The following is a 13,852-nucleotide window of genomic DNA, read 5'->3' on the forward strand; positions in this document are numbered from 1 at the left end:
CTCAGAGCGCACCGTTGAAGGTACAAAGCCCTTCTTGCAACACAATTACGTGAACTCTTGTGATCTTCAACTGGTTCCGTGGGATATTTAACATTTAACAGGCAGACAGGGCCTCGGCTCCACATTTCCCTGGTAACAACCTTTCAGCAGGATTTTGCCCTGCTAAATGCTGATGGATGAGGTTTCAACACACGTCCCCTGCTTCTCTAAATGTTTTATCATTTAAATTATGATCCATAAGTTCTGTTTTGAAGTGTTGGCTAGCTAAGGCGCATTAACAAAAAAGATATGCATTAATTTCAGTTGTAAAGAACTATATAATTATATTGTAGGTTCAGTCTGCTAAATGATAAATCAACCATATTAAAACAGCAGAGGGAAATACTACATGAAGAGTTTATCGATGATGCTACATCCTGCAATTAATGCCTCAGTCATTTAATTTTAGAGTATATTTCCACTAACTGCACATAAATGGTATTGAAGGATGATCCTTCTGTATCTGCAGAAAAACGCAAACCAATCATTGAAGTATGAATTATCTGAAGCACTGTACAATGAGGAGAATGTGGTGTTGACAACATACATTGGCCCCAATATTTACGGGGAGGCGGGGAGGGAGCAGGGGGGTGGAGTTCTGGACTAGTAAAGGTCTCCCGGACGGCCTGCAGAAATTAACTGCAGGACGTATTTCAAATTTTTTCCACCAGGTTTCCCGCCCGACAGCCAGCCTGATTGGCGGGCGGGAAAAGCCTGAGGCACAAGGCCGCAACCAAGGAGCAGAGAACAGGTAGGGAGGGGCAGATCACGAGAGCGAGAGATCATGGTCGGGAAGCTCATGGCCGGGGGAGAGATCGTGGGGAGGGTGGGAGAGCATGGAGGTGGGGGGAGGGGGTGGGTGCAGATCGGAGGGAGATGGCGATCGTGGAGCTGGAAGCAAGGGGCCTAATTCTTATGTTCTTATCTTAAAATTGGAGCTAGGCCATTAAGGAGTGACATCAGGAAGCACTTATTCACACAAAGGGTAGTGGAAATCTAGAACTTGCTGCCCCAAAAGGCTGTGATTGCTGGGGGGGTGGGGCGGGGGTCAATTGAAGTTTTCAAGACTGAGGTCGATAGATTTTGTTAGGTACGGGTGTCAATGGGTATGGATCAAAGGCGGGTAAATGGAGTTAGATGCAGATCAGCCATGGCCTAATTGAATGGCAGGACCGTCTCAAGGGGCTGAATGTCCAACTCCCGTTCCTGTGTACATAAATCATTCCTTGCTTTGTAGTTTATGAGATAAACACACGATCAGCCCCATTCCTATCACGTAATCTCCAGACTTCTCTGAAGCTGACGTCGCCTCATCGCCGGTGCGTTAACTCGGAGGTCACAGGTCATCGCTCAGTGTCTTTTCTGCACCTTATTTGCATCTTATATGGCCGTGGTGTCAGCATAACTTTATAGAGGCCTTTCAGGTCTGGAGAAGAGGTTTCGTCAGGCCAGCAAAACTTGAAGTTCCGAAGGAGCGAGGTGAAGAACAGAAAGAGCTCCATTTTGGCCAATTTTTCTCCCAGGCACGCCCGTAGACCTATTGGTGATTCAAGATGGAAGAAGATGAGTTTAGCAAAGCTCAGCTGCAGTTAAAGTGCTCACACCATATTTCAAATCCTCTTGCTAGCGGGCCGTAACACATCTACAACACTATATGACGTAATAAAACTCATTACGCACTTGGTTGAATCAACTTGTTTTAGAACATGGAGGCCTAGTTGTACTTCACTAGTTCCTGTCTTACAAAATGTCCCTGGGCAAGCTGGGCCCACGCCCAAGTATTTATACTCCTTGGACAGCGCCACCAGCTGGCTGTCCAGCATTATTTCATGAGTAGTTTCTTTATGATGATGAGATTTATAACACTATACATTACAAATTAGACAATATTGACAGCCGCATGTTGGAAGAGTGGAGATCCATCAACCTCTGAGCGCCACCTTCAGAATTTTACCTTCATCGAGTGCTGTCCATTCCTACTGGTCCAGTTGGCAGTCCAATGGGATAGAGGTAAGGTGAAAATCAAATGAAGCCACGCTGATCTGAAATAAGAATTTAGGCCAGCAACAGCGCACTACTCACCCATTGAGAATGGAATGAATGCATCTGGCTTGAAGAAGTCTCCATTTTCATTCAGAAAATTTTCCGGATTGAACTGGTTCGGATGTTTCCAGCGGGTCTCCTCAAACAAGACTGATGACAGGTTCAGTAGAATCAAAGTGCCCTGAAACCACAAAACGAAACAACATTGAGGTATGTGGTTAAATAGAGACACTACACTCACTTCTTGTACATGTTATTAACTCTGTAGCCTGGATTTTCCAATCTGGCGTATAATGAAACAACAAACTCATTCCGCCTTAAGCATCTACGCCCCAGAGAACACCGTTGCAATCTCTGTCCGCATTGCGTACAACACACTTGGTGTGAAATGTTATACACCAAAGAAGACATAGGATTCCAACCAGAACAGGACTTCATGTAAAAGGTGACGGGTTTGCTTTTCTTAAAGTCCAATTTGCAACCCCTCCCGTTTCTGGCATCAAGGGGTATGGGGAGAGAGCGGGAATATGGTATTGAGATTGAGGATCAGCCATGATCATATTGAATGGCGGAGCAGGCTCGAAGGGCCGAATGGCCGACTCCTGCTCCTATTTTTCTATGTCTCTATGTTCCATCATTGTAGACGAGCCATCAGGGCTGGGTCCTAAACTGTACAGGTCTTCCCCAAGTCCCTCTGCCTTTTTCTTTCTCTCTCCCCATCTTCCAAAGTCTCCTCAAAATAACCTACATCTTCAACCTTGCCTTTGGTAGCCTCTAATGCTTCTCACATGGATACTTGGCTTCCGCTCTGCCTCTGCAAAGCATCTCGGGACATTCAATGCAAAGGCGGGCGATCGCATGATGTGGGCACGCCATACAGGTCATTTATTTTTCTGGGGATCTGGGGTGCACATTCCCTGGAGATTTTTTGACATTTTTTTTGGCCCATTTTGGAGTAGATATAAATGTTTTCTGATGTGTATCATATATATTGTGGTCATCTATCATTAGCCAATTAATATTTGCTGAAACAAAACCAAAGTATTGCAGATGCAGGAAATCTGAAATAAGAAACAGAAAACACTGGAAACACTCAGCAGGCCAGGCAGCATCTGTGGAGAGAGAAACAGAGTTAACGTTTCAGGTCGATGACCTTTCATCAGAATTGATCACAAAATATGTTGAGGAAGGTGAGAGGTGATCTTATCGAAACATGTAAGATACTGAGGGGGCACGACAAGGCAGATGCAGAGAGGATGTTTCCCCTCGTGGGGAAATCTGGAACTCGGGGGCATAGTTTCAGAATAAGGGGTCGCCCTTTTAGAACTGAGATGAGGAGGAATTTCTTCTCTCAGAGGGTCATAAATCTGTGGAATTCTCTGCCCCAGAGAGCCGTGGAGGCTGGGTCATTAAATACATTTAAGGTGGAGATAGACAGATTTTTGCAAGATAAGGGAGTGAAGGGTTATGGGGAGCGGGCGGGGAAGTGGCTTTGAGCCCAAGATCAGCCATGATCTTACTGAATGGCGGAGCAGGCTCGAGGGGCCAAGTGGCCTATTCCTGCTCCTATTTCTTATGTTCTTATGTTAAGAGCAGGAGAGTTCTCCTGGGCTAATATTTATCCCTCAACCAACATCATTAAAAAAAAATGGAGTTATCTGGTCCATATCACATTGCTGTTTGTGGGACCTTGCTGTGCGCAAATTGGCTGCCGCGGTTCCTACATTATAACAGTGACTACACTTCAAAAGTACTTCATTGGTTGTAAAGCGCTTTGGGACGTCCTGAGGTCGAGAAAAGCGCTATATAAATGCAAGTCTTTTTTTTCCCCCATAACTTTCTGCTCTCAGTTGTCCCTGGGGAGGTGTTATACCTGAGGAAGAGAGGGAGAATCCAATCAATGCTTGGCACTTCAAATGACATTGTTGGGAGCTCGTCAACCCTTGTCCTCTTGTGTGGGGATGGAGAAAGGTAAAATGAGGGACGGAGATAGATAAAACACTTCCAGGTTTTCAATGTGATTCTTACATTTGTGATATGCCCGTACTAGTCTTTAGAACCTAAACTGCTTAGACATAGACACTTGCTGGGGAGTCCAAAACTCGGGGTCGTAAATAGGCGACCTGATAGAGGTCTTTAAGAATATGAAAGGGTTTGATAGGGTAGATGTAGAGAAGAGGGTTCCACTTGTGGGGGAGACCAGAACTGGGGCCATCAATATAAGATAGTCACCAATAAACCAAGTAAGGAATTCAGGGGATACTTATTTGTGGAGAATGTGGAACTTAATACCACAGGGAGTAATTGAGGTGAATAGCATAGATTTCTTTAAGGAGAAGCTAGATAAGCACATGAGGGAGAAAGGAATAGAAGGAAATGCTGATAGGGTGAGATGAATTAAGGTGGGAGAAGGCTTGTACGGAGCAGAAACACCGGCATAGGCCAGCTGGGCCGAATGGCCTGTTTCTGTGCTGTACATTCAATGTAATTCTATGTAACCAATAAAAATGATAATCAGGGAAAATCACAGTTATAGGAACGAATGAGTCACCTTTTTGATTGTGTATCCCATAAACTTAGTGTCTTGTGTGGTTGCATGGGGGACTGAAAATGGGAGTACGTTCCCAAATCTTTGAATCTCATGAATAACAGCGTTGACATACGGCATGTTGGGTCTATCCTCCGTGGATGGGGCACGGGACCAGCCGATCACCTTGTCTATCTCCTTCTGACACGTTTCTGCAAAACAGAACAGACAACAAATCGAAACAACTCACTTGGGCTGCCAATTTTCCAGGTCATTGCACTCGATTCTTGGACGGATCTGGAGTGGGTGGGGGATAGAAATTGAGCCGGGGGTGGCGGGGGGGAGGGGGCCACGGGGAGGAGGGTTCTGCTCCAGTGGATCCCTACCGCCACTTCCAGAATTTTCCGCCATCTCTGCTGTGTCTCCAGCAGGAGCTGACAATGATCTAAATGGGAGCCGAGCATGGCGGCCAGAGGCTGACCCGTGAAGAGAGAGAAGTAGGCCCCGGGTCGTGGAGCGTGGAGCCGGCGACGGTGAAGAAGAGGCCGCATTGGAGCATTCACATCCTGACGATGTGTTCGGCGAGTCGGGCAGAGGAGCGCAGCGCAACGAGCAGCAGCAGCAGACTCACGGCACGCTGCAGCACGTCGGCCGGCAGCTCCATTTCGGGTAACTCGCAGTCCGGATGGGAGGAGGGGAGCCGGGCATGGTGGCCAGGGCGGGAGAAGCAGGCCACCACACGTGGAGCCGGCAACAGTGAGGAGGAGGCCGCGGTGAAGAGGAGGACGGAGCGGCTGAGGGACATCGTGCTCCCACTGCCACGGGAAGCCATTGTATTGACTCTGAACGCGGCGCTGTATGTATAGCTGACGCGTCCCTACGGGGAGCAAGCATTCCATTGTACTTGTTACATATGGCAAATAAATCTAATCTGAATCTGAATCTGAATCTGAAAAATAGGCGGATCCTGGGAATTTAGCCGGAGTCAGTGGAGGGGGTCAGTGCGCGGTCAACTGGGTCGGAAGTGTTTTGCCAATTCTAGCCACCACACTTTAGGAAGGACGTCAAGGGCTTAGAGAGAGTGCAGAGGAGATTTTGTTAGAATGGTACCAGGGATGAAAGACTTCAGTTAGGTGGAGCGACTACAGAAATTGGGGTTGTTCTCCTTAGAGCAGAGAAGGTTAAGAGGATTTAATAAAGGTGGTCAAAATCATAAGGGGTTTTGATAGAGTAAATACAGAGAAACTGTTTCCACTGGCAGAAGGGTCGGTAACCAGAGGACACAGTTTAAGGTGATTGTCAAAAGAGCCAGAGGGGAGATAGGAGAACATTTTTTACGCGGTGTGTTGTTATGATCTGGAACGTGCTGCCTGAAAGGGCGGTGGAAGCAGATTCAATAGAGACTTTCGAAAGAGAAGTGGATAAATACTTGAAGTGGAAAAATTTGAAGGGCTATGGGGAAAGAGCAGGGGGAGTGGGACTAGTTGGAGAGCTCTTTTAAAGACAGGCACAGGCACGATGGGCCGAATGGCCTCCTTCTGTGCTGTATGATAACATAGAAAGCAGACTATTTTCTCATTTTATTCCCAGAATTGTATAATATTAAGTTTGCAATACAGATGGAGTATTCCTTATTTGGGCATCTCCATAGGGTTTTCCCCCGTTATAAATAGCTATCTACTAACTCAGTGACACCCACAGCAGGACACGTCCACCACTCCTTGGAGCATCCTGAGCTCGACAAGCTACCGATCCCCATCTGAAGGCTCGCTGATTCACTGATGGACTCTGAGGAGAAGTCGCTTTGTCCTGACTATCCGTCGGCAATACCAAGGGAAGATGCACAATCACTTCTACAGATACTTGGAAGCAGCCACGCGCTGTGCAACATTTGGGATCGATAGATTTTTTGGACACTAAGGGGCTCGAGGGATATGGGGATCTGGCGGGAAGGTGGAGTTGAGGTCAAAGATCAGCCATGATAGAAACATAGAAACTAGGAGCAGGAGTAGGCCATTCGGCCCCTCGAGCCCGCTCCGCCATTTAATGAGATCATGGCTGATCATCCAAATTCAGTACCCTGTCCCTGCTTTCTCCCCATATCCCTTGATCCCTTTAGCCTCAAGAAATATATCTAACTCCTTCTTGAATATATTTAATGAATTGGCCTCAACTGCCTTGTGTGGTAGAGAATTCCACAGGTTCACCACGCTTTGGGTGAAGAAATTCCTCCTCATCTCTGTCCTAAATGGCTTACCCCTTATCCTTAGACTGTGACCCCTGGTTCTGGACTCCCCCCACCATTGGGAACATCCTTCCTGCATCTAGTCTGTCTAGTCCTGTTAGAATTTTATAAGTTTCAATGAGATCCCCTCTCATTCTTCTAAACTCTAGCGAATATAAGCCTAATCGACCCAATCTCTCCTCATACGTCATTCCTGCCATCCCAGGTATCAGCCTGGTGAATCTTCACTGCACTCCCTCCATGGCAAGAACATCCTTCCTCAGATAAGGTGACCAAAACTGCTCACAATACTCAAGGTGTGGTCTCACCAAGGCCCTGTACAACTGCAGCAAGACATCCTTGCTCCTGTACTCGAATCCTCTCGTTATGAAGGCCAACATACCATTTGCCTTCGTAACCGCCTGCTGCACCTGCATGCTTACCTGCAGCGACTGGTACACAAGGACACCCAGGTCTCGTTGCACTTCCCCTTTTCCCAATCTATTGCCATTCAGATAATAATTTGTCTTCCTGTTTTTGCCACCGAAGTGGATAACCTCGCATTTATCCATGTTATATTGCATTTGCCATGCAGTATCTTAGTGAATGGCGGAGCAGGCTCGAGGGGGACGATTGGCCTCCTCCTGCTCCGATTTCTTATGTTCATATAATGCGGGTGACCCCATAAACCTCTTGTCGCTGTCATCGTGGGGGTGAATTTGGATTAACTCCAGCCTGCTGGCACGAACCAGGCGTGGGGATCGATCCTTGTGCCTGAACGTGTAGGCCCGAGGCATAATCGATATTGGCCCTCATTTAAACTAGACCAGCGGGCTGCAAGCGCGGATTAAATCCCATCCCGCTCTGTCGCCAGCAGCGGCCTTTATGTAGGTCATGTGTGGGGCGGGGGGTCGGGGTTATGGTGGGTGGAGGGCGCAATCGAGATGGGGTAGGTGATCAGGAGGGAGGGAGGTGGTCGGGATGAAGGGGAGGTGATCGAGAGGGTTCAGACGGGGGCCTGTAATGGCCTATGGGACTGCAGTGGAGACTGGAGGTGTACACCGGCATTCCTGCTCCCCCCAGCTCCAAATCCAGGAAGGTATTGGTTTTAAAAATGTACCTTTTTGTAGCGGCCTGCAGCAGTCCCTTTAAGGACTCCAGTTAGGCCACAGGTAGACTTAGCTGCATTTAGGGTAGTCCAATTTCAGGAAGGGGCATGAAACAGGTGCAAGCCCTGGACACCTATCCTTCATGCCCTTACCAATATGGCGGGCGGCGCAATTCCAGTGTGGCGTGCGGACGCCCACAACAGCCGCCATATTGGATGCTGAGGTGCCTGCTTTGCGCCTGCAAAACTAACGCAGCATCAACGAAAGGCCCATGAATAGGAAAATCTACCCATAATGCAGTATTGCGATTCATGATGCCGCACAAAATGTCTGCTCCCAGGCTGCCCTAGAACATAAACTGGACCAACAGTATCAGCTGTGGTTTAGTGGGTGTTATGTTCATTAATAACTAGTCGTTTTCATTATGAACAGCTAGCTTCTAGCTAGTCACTTTATTCAGTACATGTGGACTTCTACAGTATCCATCTTGACTACTGCCTTGTGGGTAGCCTAGTGCATCGTGGGTAGCCCACTCTTATATATATACAGCTCTACAGCTCCACCTAGTGTACCATTCTAGAATGACATGTTACTGACCATTACAGTGGGTAGCACGTTTGCCCTCTGAATCAGAAGGTTGTGGGTTCAAAGTCCCACTCCAGGGACTTAAGCACAAAAATCTAGGCTGACACTCCGGTGGAGTGCTGCACTGTCGGAGGTGCCATCTTTCGGATGAGACGTTAAACCGAGACGCCATCTGCTCTCTCAGGTGGACGTAAAAGATCCCAAGGCATTATTTTGATAGAAGAGCAGGGGAGTTATCCCCGGTGTCCTGGCCAATATTTATCCCTCAATCAACATCACTAAAACAGATTATTTGGTCATTATCTCATTGCTGTTTGTGGGAGCTTGCTGTGCGCAAATTGTCTGCCGCGTTTCCCACATTACAACAGTGACTCCACTTCAAAAATATACTTCATTGGCTGTAAAGTGCTTTGGGGCGTCCTGAAAGGCAAATCTTTCTTTTTTTCAATGAAAGGTGGCTGAGCGTCATTGATAAGAGCACTTTATGGTGCTTTGGGTTTTTAGGAATCCCCATTGAACAGCTTTCTACTTTTTGTTGCAGGCTTGGTTTGACCTTGTATATCCGGATACGCCATCATGTAGAGAAGCCCCCAGCGAAGAGTAGTCGTTGTGGTCTCAGTCCCAGCGAGGAAGAGGTCGTAGATATTATACAGCAGGTTTCCGTCCATCAAACAAGTATCAGGGAAGTCACGTTCCTGAAAAAGAGATGTTGTCCCTCTGTTCAAGTACCTGCCAACATTACCAAACTCTAAGCCATTCTTACTGCCAACTAGAGTGCTACTATGCCGAGGGCAAGAAGTTGCATAGTGGGTTAATAACAACATGATTGTACCTTTAGAATTAAATTGAGTCTACAGCACAGAAACAGGCCATTCGGCCCAACTGGTCTATGCCTGCTTTTATTCTCCACCCCAGCCTCCCACCAACCTTTTTCATCTAACCCTATCTGCGTAAGGAGTGTGATGGAATGCTCTCCACTATCCTGGCTGAGTGCAGCTCCCACAACACTTAAGAAGCTCGATACCACACAGGACAAAGCAGTCCGCTTGATTGGCACCCCATCCACCACCTTAAACATTCACTCCCTCCACCACTGGCGTACCGTGGCTGCAGTGTGTACCATCTACAAGATGCACTGCAGCAACTGGCCAAGGCTTCTTCAGCAGCACCTCCCAAACCCGCGATCTCTTCCACCTAGAAGGACAAGGGCAGCAGGCGCATGGGAACACCATCACCTCCAAGTTCCCCTCCAAGTCACACACCATCATGACTTAGAAGTATATCGCCGATCCTTCATCGTCACTGGGTCAAAATCCTGGAACTCCCTCCCTAACAGCGCTGTGGGAGTACCTTCACCGCACGGACTGCAGCGGTTCAAGAAGGTGGCTCACCACCCCCTTCTCAAGGGGCAATTAGGGATGGGCAATAAATGCTGGCCTTGCCAGCGGCGCCCACATCCCATTAACGAATTTAAAAAAAATTGAGCGAATGCCTCTGAACCGTGAGAAAAGTACGAACCTACCTGATGGCTCCGGAGGTTCGAACGCTCGCGGTCCTGGGCCTACAGGCGTCGGCCTGCGTAAAGGCCCACGTATCCCGGGGCGCAGGTGGTTCGCAAGCGCCTCTGGGATCACGTGGGCCAGGCCAATCAATCAAAAAGGGGGATCACTAGTATGCTTATGGGGATTCCATTTACGTACAGGATCCCCATAAGTATGAATAGGAATCACCCAAAAAATACAATTACACACCAAAAATAAATCCTTACATGTTCAAAATTAATTAAGATAAAATTAAATTAAACATTTAAAATAAAAATTTAATTTTTTGAAAAATAAATTTAAACGTTGTAAAGGGGCTAAAAATAACCTACAACTAATTCTAAAGTTTTTAGGTTTAAATAATTAAAAAATAATAATTTTAATATTTATTTAAACACTTACGCTGGTAATAGAAGGCCCTACGCCTGCTTTTACCAGGCATAAGAGTTTCACGGGCATTCGCTGGGCAGCAGTTGGGTCTCCGCCAGTGGATGCCCATTTTCCGAGGATGCAGTGGTTCTGTCAAGCTGAAACTCGACAGGTTGCAAATTCTGGAACTTGCGGGGCACGTACGCGGTCAAAGGCCCCAGAAAATCCAGGCCAATATCTCTACAAAGTTCAACCAAATCACAAAAAGAACATTTGGGGGGGAAAATTCGGTTGGTTTGCACCTCCCATTAGCGCCCCTCACCCGCAAAGCACCTATCGCCCGGGCGCGACACCGCTGACGTCTCCTGTAAACTTCAGCGGGAGGTTAGCGGCGGCGGTAGCCGGTAGCGCCCCCCCCATGGCGCTGCGCCTCCGGTGATGATGTCATCACCGTGCGCAGCACCCCGCTCGCGCCCCGGCCGCAAACTTCGCTCGTGCCCCCTGACCAACCGCCGGACGATATATCCGACAAGGTCAGGGTGCAATACCTGCGGCCGGGGGTGGCGATAATTAAAGGGCAGTTGCCGGGCGGCCATTTTTCTTTGGGTCGCCTGCCAGCACCTGCCCCCCCTTGCCTCCTCCTGCCGGGTGCCGGCCACGATCGGGCAGCCCGGCACTCCTCTTGAGTGCCGGGCCTCTTTTGCCGGCACCCCACTCCCCGGTGGTCCAGCAAGGCCCCAGTGCGCGCTGCGCTAGGCCCCTCCCCTTTAATCAGGGGAGGGAGGCCTGCAGTACCGCACGCTACGTGCTGAGGCGCGGTGGCGCTGTTGCACGTAGCGCCGCGATATTCAATGGGAGCGCCCCAAGGGGGAGGGGGAGCGCTTCTAGCACCTCCTGCTTTGGGTGCTACCATTGAATTTCGGGCGCGGGGGGCGCTAACCCGACGAAGTTAGCGCCCCAAAGGGGGTGCAACCCAATTTCCCTCCCCCCAAGAACTTGGTTAATGTGTTAAAGTTATTTCAAGCATCCAGTGCTCTGCCGCAACAATATGCCTTAACCCCTACTTTTCAACATTCCCGTGGCACTTCTCGGTCCCACACTGGCTCTGAATTAGACTGCCAGCTTGCTTCCAGTGGGTGGCGCATTGTGGGCAGCTTAGTGCCCTGACTCCCACCTACTAGAAACTGAGCTGAGTTATCGTTGAGTCAAATCAATAAAGTGGAAAGAATTTCATGCTGTCAGTCGAGCATGGGCACAATCCAAGACTTAAGGGGACAATGTCCTGACCTGCAGCAACTACCACCAACAGAAATGTTCACGCGCTGCGCTCACCTTTGCCATTTCCAGTAAATAGGCATCAATAAAATCCCGGATCTCGTCACCGTTCAGAGTGCCTTTGTGCTGGTCGATGAAACCCTGAAGCATGGCTTCAACTGAAGCCTGGTTTTCAAATAACCTCTGATGAGGCCCCGGGAAATGATGGATGATAGGAACTGCGGTACACACCTAGCAGGAAAACACAAGCATGATTCATATTCTGTTTTAACAGCAAGTTGCAAGGTTTTAATGCTTAGAATGGTCATTTTAAGAGGCCGATGTAACCTTGGCACAAGACTGAGTTTTATTGGAACGCAGTGATCGGGTGGGGGGGGGGGGAGCGTGGGCCATTGGGGTTGGGTCAAACCTTTGTCCAGCTCACATGGGGAAGGAGCCTGATCACAACAAGCCTTTAGAAGGACAAATGTCTGCCAACAGGCCCCAGGAGGGGGGCTAAAAGGTGCCTGGCACGGCACTCATGCCATTTCTCTTCTCTTACATAAGAACATAAGAAATAGGAGCAGGAGTCGGCCATCCAGCCCCTCGAGCCTGCTCCGCCATTCAATAAGATCAGGGCTGACCTTCGACCTCAACACTTTCCCGCCCTAGCCCCACATCCCTTGATTTCCTCAGTGTCCAAAAATCTATGGGGGCTAAATTCGGTTGATTGGCGCTAACGGGGCGCAAATCAACTAGCGCCTGGGCGCGGCGTCGCTAACGCCTCCCGTGAAATTCAGCAGGAGGTTAGCGGCGGCGCTAACCACTAGCGCCGCGCGGGACTGCGCCACCGGTGATGACATCATCGCCGTGCGTAGCGCCCCACTCGTGCCCCGGCTGTAATATTGGGTGGCGCCTCCCGACTTACCACCGGACGCTATGTCCGCCGGGGTCGGGGGGGGGCCTACCTGTGGTCGGGGCGGCGCTAGTTAAAGGGGAGGTGGCGGGAGGCCATTTTTTGTTGCTGGCCGCCTGCCAGCACCTGCCCCCCCCCCACCCCCGTTGCTGTCCCTGGCCCCCGTGAAGCCCCCTCGCGGGGTGCCGGCTACTCTCCGTAAGCCCCAAGGGGGTGCTACCCAATTTTTACCCCTATGTATCTCTGTCTTGAATATACTCAATGACTGAGCATCCACAGCCCTAGGAAATGCCCCAAAGATTGAGAAGCTGCAGTGTGAGGAGTCACAGAAGCAAATTGGCAACCTAGCACATGGTAATGCGAGCACTGGCACCTTCTGTTTGTGGTGTAAGTCGGATACAGGAGATTGTAACTGTGGACAAGTCGCTCCATGGCAGGACAGGTTAAGTCGTTCCGATAAAAAGCTCAGCCGTTTTGGGTGTACAGGATCAATGTCCCATATGACAGCGTCACTCGCAACAGTTCAGAGGCAGTTCAGAGACGATTCACTCGGTTAATTCCGGAGATGAGGGGGTTGACTTGTGAGGAAAGGTTGAGCAGGTTGGGCCTATGCTCATTGGAGTTTAGAAGAATGAGAGGCGATCTTATTGAAACATATAAGATACTGAGGGACCTTGACAAGCTAGATGCAGAGAGGATTGGTGAAATCTAGAACGCGGGGGCACAGTTTCAGAATAAAGGGTCGCCCTTTTAGAACTGAGATGAGGAGGAATTTCTTCTCTCAGAGGGTTGTAAATCTGTGGAATTCTCTGCCCCAGAGAGATGTGGAGGCTGGGTCATTAAATACATTTAAGGTGGAAATAGACAGATTTTTGCAAGGTAAGGGAGTGAAGGGTTATGGGGAGTGGACAGGGAAGTGGCTTTGAGCCCAAGATCAGCCATGATCTCATTGAATGGCGGAGCAGGCTCGAGGGGCCAAGTGGCCTACTCCTGCTCCTATTTCTTATGTTCTTATGTAACATTATTGAAGCCAGGTGATTTCCCACAGTGGCACTGATCCAGATACGTAAGACAGCAATCAGGGACAAGACACCCATTTTTGAAAAAGAAGTGGGGTTTGATTGGGTTTAACTCAGAAATAGGACTGTTGTAATACCAGAACTGAGAGGTTATAACTAGCAGGAAAGACTCAACAGACTGGGGCTCTTTCGCATTTACTCAAATGAGGCCTGGCCATTAAGATCG

General features: G+C 49.0%; 1 protein-coding gene across 1 annotated transcript in view; it reads right to left on the reverse strand.

Annotated features, from left to right (window-relative positions):
* Positions 1-380: 380 nt before the first annotated feature.
* Positions 381-13,852, reverse strand: part of LOC147099464 (cytochrome P450 2J2-like) — a 29,943-nt gene continuing 16,471 nt past the window's right edge. Inside the window, exons 5-9 of the mRNA XM_085969639.1 lie at positions 11,770-11,943; positions 9,081-9,222; positions 4,634-4,821; positions 2,122-2,263; positions 381-1,576 (exon numbers count right to left, since the gene is read on the reverse strand). Coding sequence (XP_085825765.1) covers positions 1,383-1,576; positions 2,122-2,263; positions 4,634-4,821; positions 9,081-9,222; positions 11,770-11,943 — 840 coding nt within the window. The 3' untranslated portion in view covers positions 381-1,382. The remainder of the gene's footprint in view (positions 1,577-2,121; positions 2,264-4,633; positions 4,822-9,080; positions 9,223-11,769; positions 11,944-13,852) is intronic.

Source organism: Somniosus microcephalus, chromosome 28 (genome assembly GCF_052327205.1).
Source record: "Somniosus microcephalus isolate GS21.2 chromosome 28, FLI_Smic_1.0, whole genome shotgun sequence".
Lineage (NCBI taxonomy): Eukaryota > Metazoa > Chordata > Chondrichthyes > Squaliformes > Somniosidae > Somniosus > Somniosus microcephalus.